The 14,738-nt window shown below is 36.7% G+C and overlaps 2 protein-coding genes across 2 annotated transcripts; one reads left to right on the top strand and one right to left on the bottom strand.

Annotated features, from left to right (window-relative positions):
* Positions 1–1,890: 1,890 nt before the first annotated feature.
* LOC132152069 (E3 ubiquitin-protein ligase Zswim2-like) lies at positions 1,891–6,014 on the top strand. The gene is made up of 10 exons (XM_059560743.1): positions 1,891–2,176; positions 2,263–2,339; positions 2,675–2,715; positions 2,854–3,079; positions 3,392–3,530; positions 3,625–3,737; positions 4,135–4,219; positions 4,460–4,542; positions 4,668–4,845; positions 4,949–6,014. The coding sequence occupies exons 1-10, from the start codon at positions 2,027–2,029 to the stop codon at positions 5,639–5,641; spliced, it is 1,785 nt and encodes a 594-aa protein (XP_059416726.1). The 5' UTR covers positions 1,891–2,026; the 3' UTR covers positions 5,642–6,014.
* Positions 6,015–7,419: 1,405 nt separating this feature from the next.
* On the bottom strand, positions 7,420–14,492 carry LOC132152068 (protein FAM171B-like). The gene is made up of 8 exons (XM_059560742.1): positions 14,105–14,492; positions 12,382–12,615; positions 11,444–11,536; positions 11,093–11,248; positions 10,535–10,705; positions 9,341–9,454; positions 9,040–9,163; positions 7,420–8,895 (listed from the first exon to the last, which is right to left on the bottom strand). Exons 1-8 carry the CDS (start codon positions 14,289–14,291, stop codon positions 7,665–7,667), a joined length of 2,310 nt encoding a protein of 769 aa, XP_059416725.1. The 5' UTR covers positions 14,292–14,492; the 3' UTR covers positions 7,420–7,664.
* Positions 14,493–14,738: the final 246 nt, after the last annotated feature.

Below are 14,738 nucleotides of genomic sequence, written 5' to 3'. Positions count from 1 at the left end.
CAAAATACTGAGAGTGATGACTACCATTATTGCACAGACGTATGGAGTACTTGATTCTGATTGCTCAATCGCAACATTCTGCTGTCAAAAACAAAGCATTCAACTGGGGTTTTTGACAAATAATTAAATTTTACTGAGGCTTGAGCCCCAGTGAAATACTGTTTTGCCCAGTAAAATATTACTGATAAATCCCTGGCTGAAGATGGAGATTACCCTACCCACCTGAAAATCATTTTCCTTGATGATTGAACATTGTATGTTTTCTGGGTAAATTTTGTGATCAGAACTATCACTTTTTTCGACAGCACTTAACCAACTAATACTAGCACTTTTCCTTTTCTTGTCTTTTCATTTATTGAAAAAAAAAAAAGAAACCTGGCTATGCGTTCCATATTAGACTAACTGAGACTTGTCATGGCACTTGTATACTGTTGTTGTTCTCTTGTTGACCTGACTGCTTCTATTGTTCTCATTTGTAAGTCGCTTTGGATAAAAGCTTCTGCTAAATGATTAAATGTAAATGTAAACTAGTGACATCAGATAGATAGGGGCAGTCGTGGCCTAATGGTTATAGAGAGTCTGACTTGTAATTCAAAGGTTGTGGGTTCGAGTCTTGATATTGTAGGTGGGGGGAGTGAACCTTCAACATCACTACTGAGGCAAGACCCTTGAGCAAGGCACCAAACCCCCAACTGCTCTAAATTTGTTTGCGATTGAATGACATAGTAACAGGATTTTTACAATATATAAAACAAAAATAACGCTGTGAGATTTATCTACAGTTCACTCTAGGAAACAAACCTTGTAAATGCCATTCATCATTTGTCAGCGAAGCAGCTTTTGAAGCATGCAGATTGCGAATGATTCACTTCTGCAGATAAAGGCAGTTTATATCATGACAGTATCAAGAAGACGAGTATTAAAATATGAGGGCCTGCTGCCTGTGACCCAGTACTGATGAATGGCTAGAAACACCCCTGTATTCGCTATTAATACTTTTACCTTTACTATAGACTAGATACCAAACATACTCAGCTAAAATGTAACATGTTTTTCATTATTTTGCAAGATGACATCAATAGTTGATATGAATGATGTCTAGGAAAGGCCAGTCTTTTAACAACAAGCTTAAGAATAAGCTCTTAAATGTGACCCTGGACCACAAAATCAGTCGCTGGGGTATATTTGAAGCAATAGCCTAAAATACATTCTATGGGTCAAAATTATAGATTTTTCTTTTATGCCAAAAATCATTAGGATATCAAGTAAAGATCCTGTTCCATTAAGATATTTTGTACATTTTCTACTAAATATATTACAACTTAATTTTTGATTGGTAATATGCATTGCTAAGAATCCCCAGATTCCATATTTTCAAATAGTTATATATCGGCCAATATTGTCCTATCCTAACAAACCATACATCAATGGAAAGCTTATTTATTATATATTAATTGATTACATATTTTAGTGTTCCTGTAGCTCAAGTGGTAGAGCATTGCGTTAGGAGCCAAGGTTGTGGGTTCGATTCCCAGGGAACACATGTTAGGTAAAAAATGTTAGCCTGAATGCACTGTAAGTCGCTTTGGAAAAATAAAAGCGTCTGCTAAATGCATTAATTTTAATTTAATTTATTCAGATTTCAGATTATGTATAAATCTCAATTTCGAAAAAAATTACCCTTATGACTGGTTTTGTGGTCCAGGGTCACAAATGAGTACTTTTAGACTCTGTCAACTGATGTAGATTGAAGGAACTGATATTACAGAGAACATACTACGTATACTAGGTTGAGCGCAAGAGACAACAGAGACGCAATAGCACCATCTAGCGGTAATATGTCGCATCTACCGTTTATTTAGTGTAGCTTGTTGCTATAGAAACACCAGATACAATAGCAACACCTGATTCGAGACAGAAAGTTTCAGAGTGCCAGCCACGTCAACGAATGAAAGTTTTTTTAAATCAATGAAAGACGTTTACTAATAACATATGCGTATTTGTTTTAAACGAAACTGAGTTAATAATGTTCCGGAAAACAATGTGGAGGAAAGCAGTGAGTGATGCGGTCAGCTCACGTCAACATCGAGCCCTGAATACCACCATTTTTATCCTCAAGGAGTTTGGACCGATTGGTTTTCTTCTGAAAGAGGATGGAGACGACAAACATTATAAAGTAAGCTTTCATTGCTTTGTTATTGTTGTTTAATAAAATGTTTTATATATTTTGTGCAAATTAACAATGCCATTCTCATATTTGAGGTGTGTTTGGGCGATCCACACACGTGCACCTGCACAACCTTTCAGAAGGAGAAGGATCTTTGTACACACATCTGCTGGTAAATAAATTAAACTCTAGATGGGTGTTTCTTCAACAGTGGGCACGTTTTTACTTACTTTTTTCAATGAAGGTTTTGGTCAGGCCGTCTGGGGTAAGGGTACAACATTAAAATCTGCGTGAAAGCATATTAAAAGTAAAATAAATGAATGGTTTAGGCATTGTATAACATTTCAGAGTTTTAATGTTACCTTCAAATTACATTAAATCTGTTAGATTTTAATAAATAACAGCCCCTGGGACAGAAAAGTTCACATAGTTGAAGAAACACAAACAGTTTGCATGTTGCGATATCATCTAACTTTACCTCATAACTTACTTCAAAATTCATTCTAGGATTTTAATGCGTAAATTCCGACTGCCACAAGATCATGAATGTAAGTAGACACATTTTTCTTTCTAAGGTGTAGGCATCAACATTACAATCCTGAGATCTTGCAAACAGATGAACATAAAGTACCTTTACACAAATGTTTGAGCTGCAAGTGTCTTTCTGCTCATTTGTTCGGTTTCAGATTGTTTTCAGTATGGTCTTGCGGAGCGACAGATCCTTGAGCTGTTACAAGGGCTTCATGTGACCAGAACTATGTCTCCTAATGACAGGAGGAGCTCAGACCCATCATGTCCTGAGCCTAGTGAGGAAAACGGAAGCATCAGACAGAAAGTCATTGAGAAAGATGATATATGTCCAATCTGTCAAGAAGAACTTTTGCTGAAAAAATTACCTGTGACCTATTGCAAGTAAGAGAACTTATTCAGAATGAATCTTATTTATGAAATTAAATTGATACTTTCTACATATATGTATAATGTAATGATAAACACTGTATTTACCAGGAAATTAATATGTTTCATAGCTGAAACATTTGAAATCAATACATAACATAATCTAGAAATGTATTAAGAATGTCCTTTCTCCATCTTTAAAGCCAAATACATCATGCTCACCCAAGTTTCCATTTAAACCCAAAAAGCTATTAGTGATCTTCAATGACATGAATTTCTATGTTGTGACGGTGACTGGTTACATTGTAATTATGCATCATTGTTAAGGTTAAGCTGTGGAAACAACATCCACATTTCCTGCATGAAGGTCTGGGCTGATCATCAAATAAAAAGGGACCCGCGTGCACTTCTTAAATGTCCTCTCTGTAGGGAGGACTTTGGCACTTTTAAGCAGCTAATTGAACAGGTACGTCATTCCAAGACACAGTCACTCAAATTGTCTTTACTACCGTTTGTTTAAACTTAAATCATCTTGGGTTTAAATGTGTTATCTTTGACAGGTGAAAAATGCAGGTGAACTGTTAACCTGCTATGAGAAGGACTGTCTGGACAAACATCTGGGTGTTATGTGTAACAGCTGCAGGGTTTCTCCAATCATCGGCAAATGTTTCAAGTAGGCATCTATTACACAGTGCATATACTATTGTATAGCTATACATATCAGTATTAAAAACGGTTAAAAATAAGCATTTTAAGAATAAGGTTATTATTCTTGTGAAAACTGTGATGCATTTTTTTTTCAGGATTCCTTGTTGAACAGAAAGTTCAAAAGAATAGAATTTATTTGAAGTAGAAAATTGTATTTGTAACACATTTGTAACCGTGTAAATCTTTTTGATTTGATCAGTTTAATGCATCTTTGCTTAATTAAAATGTATTAATATTAATGAAACTTTTCAATGTTTTAAAATCCTACTGAGTCCAGATGTTTGAATAGTAATCTGTTTATTCTGATTCTGACTAATGTTGAATTGCAGTGTAATGTATTGTCTTAAATCTGATGTTCACAGGTGTACAGAGTGCAGTTTTTTCCATCTGTGTGAGGACTGCTTTAGGAGAACAGTCCATCCACAACATTGCTTCATGGTTCGAATGGTTAGTTTTTAAGATTTGAATGTGAGCAGGAAACATGGTGATGCAATTCATAACTGCACAGTGAAGTTATTTGTAGCATAAATTAGAAAAAAGTTTACCTTATGGCAATATCAAACAATATAAAAAACAACATGTTTTGAAGTGATGTTTCAGGTGTTATGGCAGTTTAAGGATAGTTTAATGCATTCTAGAATTAAGAAGTTAACAAATTATTCTTTCTTTACTGTTAAAATTGTGCAGAAAAGAGGTCAGCAATGGCAGACAGTAGAACCTCACATCTCTGAGGAAACACAGAAAATGGAAAACTACTCAGTGTGTAGTAGGTTTGTTTGCTCCATTCTAGCTTCTGTGCAACATACAGTAAATCCTTTGTTTGTAATTCCAAACCCACTTTAAGGAATTGTTTTGGGAAATTTGTTGTGACACACTGTTTTACTCTACATAACAGCTCAAGCAGCATGACTGGTGTGATATGTGATGTAGTCCCGAACTATGTAATGAAGAGTTTGCCAATGGTGAGAGTTCGGAAAGAGTCCAGACTGCTTTATCCAGGTGTTCAGTGTAGAATCTGCCTCTCAAGATTTCAACAGGGTCAGCATGTCAGAACCCTTCCCTGCAAACACAAGGTAACACAACTCAAGTTCAGCTCACTCAAGCTGTGTTAAATACTGATAAAGCTTTAATATCTTTTTTATTATCTATTTTCTCTATTTCCTGAACCTGACCCAGTTCCATACTGGCTGTATTGATCCATTGCTCCGTAAGTCTAACTGCTGCCCACTGGACTGGCACGTCATCTACAATCCTCTTATGTGGAATTCCAAAATTGTTAGAACAGAAAGCTCTCGGACTCCATCTAGGGATGTTCTAAGCAAGCATACCGATGGCCAGATCACAGAGTTCTTTCTACCAGGTATCGGTTTGCACGTAAAAAGAAGAAGCGCTCCATCTCCGTTGAGAATAGTGACATCTGAACCAAGGTATTCCAGTCCTTCCTCTGTGGATTCACTCACTCAGGGTTTTCAGGATCTATGCATCAATAGTTCCCACATAGAACCATATACCAGAATGTCCACCATGAAGCAAAATCATATAAACGAACAGAGGTCTCTTCATAGGAGCTTATCGGTTGGGAAGGCAATAGCTGCACAGGCTGAGAGTAGAGAGTCCTTCCTAAATAGGCCCTCAGCAGCTTGTTTGAACATCCAGTCAGCTTTGGATGGAACTCAAAAAGATCAGCAAAGACTTACTGTGGGCATTAATGGGTCATCCAGAATGACTCCAGTTTTTGGCAGGATCAGACCATTGAGGAATGGTCACTTAAGAGAGAGAACAAGGCCAAACAGGGTGGATGTGAAGGATCTTCATCTCTGGATAACAAACAGTCCTGTCAAAGTTATACTTATGAGAAAACAAGAGTAAAGTAAACAAGTATGCAATCCAAAAAAGTGGTAGCAAGTTGCTTCAAGGGTGTCTGGATTACCTCCACAGTCCAGGGAGCAAGAATTCAAATTGAATAATATTAAAAAGCTTTTATTAAACTTTGGCTATAACATTAAAATCCAGAAGTGCCCTGAGGAAGACTCTTTTTAATGTTATTACCCTGTTATTATGTTTTGTTTTACCTTTTTAATATTTTACCTTATATGAGTGCCTTCATTTTCTTGTTTATTAAAATCAAGCATGTTAGGTTTTCTTGTATTTAGCTGAGCAATAACTGAATTGCAGAATCTTTAATCTCAGAATAAACAATGCTTGATTTTTCCTGAAAACAATGGCAAAGACTTCAGATACATCTTTATAGGGCATTTTTTATGTTATTGCCCTGTTTTAAAATGTTTTTTTTTTTTAATATTATACCCAACGTGACCCTTAAAATGATGCCTTAAATTTAGTTTAATGAAATCAAGTTTGTTCTAATCAGCTATGTTATGTTGTTAGGTAGTTTACAGAGCAGTCAGTGAATCGCAAAATCCTTAAACTAAAAATTAACAATACTTGATCTCTTCTGAAAACAAAGGCAAAGACAGGCCAATTTTGACATTTATGTTGGTATAAGAGACTTTTATTACTTTTATTATTGTCTTTACATTTTTTTTAAATTACTAAGTATTTGTTAATTATTTAATGTTTATTTATATGGTTTAAAAAATCTCAAATAAAATATATACTTTAATTAATTCTGGGTACATAAAACTCATGAGGTTTTATTTTTTATTTTTTTTTATTTTTTTTGTGGTCAAGTACCTTTATTAAATATGCACAAAAAGGCAGATTACAAGCTGTACTTTAAAGCATCCAGGAATGGCTCATGAGCCATTTAAACCAGTGTGTTGAGAAATAATTAAAATATATTACAATAAATTAAATAATAAATGCTACAATACAACATATATTACGTTAAAAACATTCAGCTGACACAGTGCAATCTCTCCCCGGTCATACTTCATTTAAAATGTCAAACTCAGTTTCCCTTCTTAGTTCTCATTTGCTGCCTGACAACAAGAAGCTAGAGTTTTATTGTAACTGTCAATAATAAATAAACAGTTACAATTAATTGTCTAAAATAATAAAACTACAAAAGCTCCAACACATTCAGTACATGAATTGATTATTATGTTGTTGTCAATTTGTGAAGAAATATTTCACACACAAAACACATCAGCACAAGAAACTTCTTAATATGCTAGGCTCATGACCTGTACAGCTGTGCTTCCAGCATTGGCCTTGGTAAGGTAAGCCATAACCTGAGACATATTTTCAATGTTTTTGGGTACGACATTCTTACACGTGAAAACATTGAATGATAAAAGCATTACAATGGACAGCATGCAAACGTGACTAGCAATAATACATTAAATAAGTACAGTGCTTTAAAACGGCATATGACCTCAAAGGCCTTAGTTGCTCCCTCAAAAATCTTTTTGCAACACACTGGTGCTCTTTCTGATTTGTAGAATATATAGTGCTTAGCTTAACAGCTTATGGTAACAGTGCTCAATTTTTTGGCACTGTGTGGCAGTTCCTTGCGTTAAAAATACATTTTCTGTAGAATTGAACTGAAGAACAAAAACTGATTCCAAGCAAGTCAAGAGATCTAAGTTGATCTCAGACTCACTAGAAGAGCATTGTGGGTACAAGCATTGTGCTCGCAGGGCAACAAATGTTAAAAAATACTTATATATATATATACATACTTTTGAAGGTAAACAAATATCTTCCAAAGCAGTTTGTAAAAACATTGTACAGTGTGGTTGCGAAATTGTGTACAAATGAACTGCTGACAGAATGCTGGATACAGCATAGCCACGGATATCGACTTTGAGTTACGGTAGGTAAGACAGGCATTTTTGTTTTATTCATTCTTCCTGATGTTTACGTTATAAGGCAATTTTAAAATGATTTTCAGACACCAAGAAGCTATGACTACACGCAGGTTATCCAGTTAGTGTTTCGTCTGGGGTCTTTCCTCCCACATGTGTCGAGAGGTCTTCTTATCAGGCTTCTTGTCTCGAACCTTCCTTAGTCTCCGTGGCGGAGGGGTAGATTTAGACTCACTAGAGGTATCCCCTGCATCCCTGTCCTCTGGGATGTTGGGAATGGCTGCACTACTGCCTTCCAGGGCTTTCCTCAGGGACATGTCCTCGGGACTCCCAATTTCACTGCTGCTCATGTCCTGCTCTTGATTTCTGCTTATTTTAGCCATATTAGTGCTCGAGGGTTCCTCGCTTTTTCGCAGAGGCTGCTGCAGCTCATTCATGTCCACTCCAGAGTCCAAGCTTGTGTCGTTGCTACTGCCCGGACGGTGTCTTCCTTGAAACTCGATCACAGAGTGACGTACCTGGGCTGCTGGTTTACCATCAAGAGACACAAACCAGGCCCGGGGTGGGTGAATGGATGGTTTGCCCTTGGAGAGCTCCAGCAAGGTTTGCTCTGATATCCCCTGGAGTTCCCCACGGAAAGGCCCCATTCTGGCTGCTTCGTTCAATGTTCCTGGGACAGACACTGATTCCAGGAGATGACTGTAGTGGCCCCATAGACCTGGGTTTGCGGCAGCAGCTTGTGCTCCTTCCAGAGCCTGCTGCTCATCACTTTCCTGCGGTGGAATTTTAGGCAACGTCTGAGTGAAACTGTCTTTTAAGTCCCGCTCTGTCTGAGCGCCATGCTCCATGCCATTCCTTGGGAAAGTGGCAGATCTGCTTCCAGAAGGGTCAGCTTGTCCCTGGGAACTGAACAACTCTGGGGCCGGTACAATCGCTACTGACTGGTTATAGATGTGGAACAGCTTGTCTTTGAAAACTACATTCTCTGAACCATTCTGGCATGAGCCATTCTGTTCAGATTTTTCCCAAAGCTTTGCAACTTCATCACTATTAACATAGAGATGAGACACTGGGGCTCTGAAGCTTTCTAATCCCACAACTCCAATGTTCTCGTACAGATTGCCAGCTGGCCGCCCAATATTTTCCACATAAATATTGTAGCTGGCTTGGTGTCGTGGAGAACCTGATGCATCATGGCTGATGCCCCTTGCAGCCAGTGAATAAGAACGGTCTCCATTATGAAAGTAAAGTTCTTGAACCTCATCAGAGCTGGTGGAAGTGGTCTGGTCTTTCTTAAGTACAGTGAGCCTGGTGGAATTCCATCGCTTTCTTCCAGCCTCATAGTTTAAATCTCTGTAAAACAAGATAGAAAGGGATTGCTACATATTTTGATAATTGACCTTCACATGAAAATAAGGTTAACATGAAATAATCAAGTCATGCAATTCAATGTTGCTCAATTTTATTTATAAGAAAGTCATGCCATGATGCTCTTACCTGCAGTGAAATACAATCACAGATAAAAATCCAATGGCTATCACAAGAGTTCCTCCCAAGATACCTACAAGAAGGTATGTGTGGTAGGATATGAAATCCATTGAGCTTGCAAGCCCCATATAACCTAGATTTACACAAACATAAATATGGTTAAAGGGCTGCTCATGAACACAAGGAAGATATGGTTTTTCAGTGTAAAAGTAAGTAATGAAAGTTGAATGCTTTTGGATTGATAAATAGTAATGTTTGAGATTTTAAAATACTAATTTTTAATTACATATCTTGCTAAAACGATTCCTACCTGACAATGGTGGTGGCGCAGCGATCCAGTTACCAAGTTGAGGTGCTACGTAATTCCAGACTAGGCCGTTTTTCTCCATCTGAACAGTGCCTATACCTTTATTTACCCAGGAACCTATGATAACATATATCATCATATAAGTGCTTTTGTTGGATGCAATCCTAAATTCAAAGGTCTCCTAACCTTAAAACACATTTGCCATTGTTTAAAATAAAGTTCCTACTTACAGTTTTTTGACAATGACTAGGACCCATTTCTCAATAGTTAGAACTCTTTACACAGTTCTCCTAAACAACTTTCTTCTTGGCAAAGCAGTTAATTTAACATTCAGTATGCACTAAAACTACCAAATCAAGTATCTATCTTAAATCAAGTAATTCTTCCATAACAATAGAAAAGGTTGTTACTAAACCAACACATTTCCATTTAATGTCACTCATAAAACAATGACCTAAAACACCAACAACAGGCAGCATTATACGTTTTCTTCTGTAAAATTTCTTTACATAACATGAATGACAGCTCTATACTGTTTAGAATTCACTTACGTATATGTTACAGTACAAAAGAATTACAACATTGTTCTCTTTTGTATAGACGGTCATACAAAAGACTAACACTAATTGTTTTGATAGTACTTAATTTTTTAGATTTATCGTGTATTTTAATATTATTATAGCAAATTGTGGTCTTATTCAGTTTTGTAATATGTTAGGTTCTGAACATAAGTTTAACAGTTTTAAAAAGAGTATGTAAACATGCAAATTGGCCTTTACTGTAGGTACACAGAGTTTTGGTAGTGGTTGTGTGAGTTGTATGAATTAATGTAACTTAGAATAAAGTCACTCAATTTATTTTATTTCAAAACAATGGAAAATGATCCACAGTTTGGCCAATATAGACTGCTGTTCACTGTGTAAATAGTTCTGAAAAAGTGACTTAAGTATTGGGAAATTGGTCCTAAAAACATTGTGAACAGATGTAAACAATCTGATATAATCTTATCTAAAGTGTCTAAAAGATGAAATGTCATTTCTGACATTAGCCCCCATTTGGGACCTGTAAGTATATTGCTTAAGGACCATAATGATGATAGTTAAAGAATCCACTTTAAGAAAACAGTGGAAGATCTGACAAGCTTCTTTTGAATGGGTAAGTGTGCAGTCTTTAAATGCTGAAATGTTTATCAGTCACCTATGGTCACGTCGAAGGTCCACGCAGGCAGTGAGTCAGACGGTCGTATGTGGGTGTGGAAGGGAAGTGGTACTTTGAGCTGAATGGGTCCTTTGACGTCAACCTCTTTTCCATTAGACACTAACTGGGCACTGATCATAGCCAATGGGTTTAACCTGACATTCCTATAACCTGTAATTCGGGATACAATGATAACTGAGATTCATTTCATAATCTGCAGAAAATACATTGGAAAACTGTTTAAGGGTGACTAGAAGATAAACAAGAAGATAAACAGTGTCCCATCATGTTAGCTCTTGTGGGTAACTAAGCAGCAGGCATTGCCAAATGAATAACACATAATAACATTACTCAATGGAGTTTGTAGCTTTCATTAACTAAAACTGTCCAACAATATATACTCCCCTCACTTACAGATAATTAACATTCAGTGAAACACGTAGGGTCAGCATTCATTCAAGATGTGATAAGGAATGACAGGACAACTGTTTAGATTTAACTGTACCACCATGTAGTCAGATGCAACAAATATTTTATCCTTTTTTTTATTCATCTTACCTCCTTTGCCACTGAGGCTTTGAGTAAAGAAATTTGAGTCTTTTTCTGTAGGCAGGGCTGGTACTGTCAGATAGGCTGACAGCATGGAGATGGTAGCGTTTTCAGACAGTTTGAGGAGACTTTTGGGAAACTGTACACTTGGTTGAAATGACAGATCTGTAATGTGAAAATAAATAAATAATGCAACAGCAGAAATTTTGTGTGTCAGTATCACATTCAGAGTAGGGCTCCATGCAGCAGATATATGTAGATACTTAAATGCCAGACTATAACATTTTTAAAACAGCTCTCAATTTCAAAATAGTGGTATATTAGGCAATAGAGTAAGGAATGTTGACATAACTGACATACCAGGTGCTTTTCGAGTTATCAGCACAGTATCGTCAAAGAGCCAGATGTTCCCTTGTGTTCGAGGACGCAGAGACATCGTAATAACAGAAAAAACTAGGAAATAGCATAAAACAAACACTCAAAACTCATTTCAGCAGCCAAGTTTTTCACATAAAAATTATATGTGACCCTGGACCACAAAACTGAAATTGAGATTTATACAGCACACGAAAGCTAAATAAATAAGCTTTCCATTGATGTATGGTTTGTTCGGATGGGACAATATTTAGCTGAGATACAACTATTTGAAAATCTGGAATCTGAGGGTGCAAAAAAAAATTATCTAAATACTGAGAATATCACCTTTGTTCAAATGCAGTTCTTTGCAATGCATATTACTTATCAAAAATTAAGTTTTTTATATTTACTGTATATTTACAAAATATCTTCATGGAATCTGATCTTTACTTAATATCCTAATGATTTTTGGCATAAAAGAAAAATAGATTATTTTGACCCATAGAATGTTGTTTTATTATTTTTTTTTTTTTTTTTTTTACTTTTGATAAAAATATACCCCAGCAACTTAAGAAGGATTTTGTGGTCCAGGGTGACATATTAGTTGTATTTCTCCATATCTTTGAAGGTCATTTCTCTATCTTTATCAAAGCTCTAGTTGGGTGTTATACAACAAGCCAGGGCCAGGGTGAGGTCACATGGTTCACAGCTTTCTTGCTGCCTAATCATCTTTTTTTCTCCCTGAAGTGTTTATTGAGCATATCTCACTAAAATATGCAGGAATTAACAGGAAACTCTGGACTGAATAATAATAATAATAATAATAAATCTAATATATACTTATAAAAGCTAAATCAAAAACCTTATGTCATCACATCATATAAAATACACAATAACCAGTTAAATTAAATAACTCTGAATATTTGAGGATCTAAACTTACTGGGCATCTTGGGGGTTTTCCAAGGCAGCTGGGTGAGCACATAGCCCTCCATGCTGGCCACCAGAGTGAGGGTGAGGCCAAGGTGGTATGGGACAGTGACCGTGACCTCTCCATTCTCCAAAGTCTGGCTGGAGTGAATCTGGGATCCATTCAAGAAAACTCCCACCAGAGCTCCTTTCAGGAACCTCTGGCTAGATGCATCTTTAACCCAAATCTTCAAGGTCAGGAGTGGCTCTACAGACAGAGAAAATGTCAGGTTTTTGTAGAAATTAATAAAAAAAATTGCATTAAAAATGTATATTGTGCATAAAACTGAGCATAGAAAGGCATTATGGTCGTTTAAATGCTATATTTTGCCTCAAACCCTTGTAATATGTGTCAAAGATAAGATAATTATAAAAAAAAATTGAAACAAATTAAATTTAAGGTTAAACACATGGACCAATGTTTATAAGTTCGTTGAGGTAACTGAAATTGCTTAACGCATTAAAAACCAACACAGCCAACGCTGAGAAAAATCGGTTGGTGACAGTAAAATCTTAGTCTTGAAATAGTAATGACCAGTGGACCCACGGCTCAGGCATAGCGACTTAAAAATAGATCAAAGGGCCAAATGTCGGATGAGCACATCAGTGAAAAGCTGAGACTTTAAAAGCTTGAAAATCCTCTTTGAAATGTCTCTCAATACTGGAAAAAGAAGAGAATCCCTCGTTCTTTGCATAGGCCATGTGCAGATCCTCAAAACACAAGATGACCAGGATGAAACAATGGGAGACACTTAAATAATAATGTTAAATAGCTTTAACATTTTTTTCAATAACACTGATTTTTGTTGGAAATGCTTTTTTCTTCTTTTTGCCCTGATATTTGAAGATTATTAAAAGATTACTATTACATATTACTAGATTACTATAAATAATACAACCAGGAACTGGTACTGAACAAAATATATAACAGGAAATTTGCTACTATAATATATGGTAACAATAACGTTATAAAATTCGGTGTACTCTTTGTGCTCTACTAGACCCATCTGTTAATTGTTATGGCAGGTGCTTTCAAGCTGAGGTCCAGGGATCCCCAGGGGTCAGCAGAAAAATTTGAGAAAAAAAAGTAAATAAAAAATCTAAATTATTAATATTTATTTAGAATCATTGCTCTATAATCTATTTTTATCAACATAAATGGCAACTATTTTCTCAAATTATATTTTAGATGGCAAAATTTCAGATGACATTTTAGGAAATTGGGGGTTCATTGGCATCAAAACGTTTGAAAACACGTGACATTAAAGACCTAATAGATTAGATTATACTGTCTATCTCAAAAAGAATGGTCTTGGATGATTTTGTCTCTAAAGTAATTCCACCTCAAATGCACAGTGACTCTGTACATTCAGGATAAACAGTAAAATGTTGCTCAACCATATCAGCTATTCACTTCTAAATAATGTGGGTATGGCTGTCCTAAATAAAGCCTAAAATGGGAGGCTTCACTGCGAAAGAGCTTCGCAGGCTCACAGATAATAGACACATAATGAACGCTACAGGCCAATGTTATGAGACAGCAAGCACAGCGAACCCATGTCCTTTGTTGCCATGTACCCCATCATGAAAACATCCCTATTATTTGTAAGCACACCGCATGCAGAGCTTATGGCGGTGCTGATGCTGAGGATGTAAACGATGCTGAAGATAAACCCAGCGGATGCCGTGACCGTTACCTGATGGAGGCACCATCACATCCCACTGTCCCTTGAGCGTGGACGTCTGTGTGTCGCTGGCATTGTCCACCTCCGACAGCGAGGCGAGGCCGTGGGAGAGCACCCCACCCTCCGCTCTCCTCACGTACCCATCCTCGCAGAAAATCAGCAGCGCGGCGAGGAGCAGACACCCCGAAAGATCTGGCATGGCGTCTCGGACATAACTGCACTCAGTGACACGGAGAAGGAGAATGTTGTTGTTTTTCCGTCTGCATATGGATGTGTATGTCACGGTCCCATCATGCTTCTCGTGTGGACCGACGGATATCTGAGCTGCTGGAGTCAGACGGGTGCGCGTGTTGCGTCATAGCTCATGCGATGCCATCTGCTGCCTCAGTGTTTTTTTTTCTCTCTTTGTTAAAGCAATGGGCTTTTCATGCCTAGGTAAACAACTTATTTTTAAATACGTCATACAAATAACTTAAAACTACTTTTAGTTATAAAAAAATAGTAATAAATATTTGTAAGCAAACGTGTTTGAACAAAGTTTAAAAAATTTTTTTATTAGGAACAATATTTAATATTTCTCTACAGTTCGGACACTGCTTATTATACTACTTTTCACATTTTACAACTTTAACACCATCAAGATGAT

The sequence above is a fragment of the Carassius carassius genome, chromosome 10, assembly GCF_963082965.1.
Source record: "Carassius carassius chromosome 10, fCarCar2.1, whole genome shotgun sequence".
NCBI lineage: Eukaryota > Metazoa > Chordata > Actinopteri > Cypriniformes > Cyprinidae > Carassius > Carassius carassius.
This window is presented reverse-complemented; position numbering and strand designations above follow the sequence as displayed.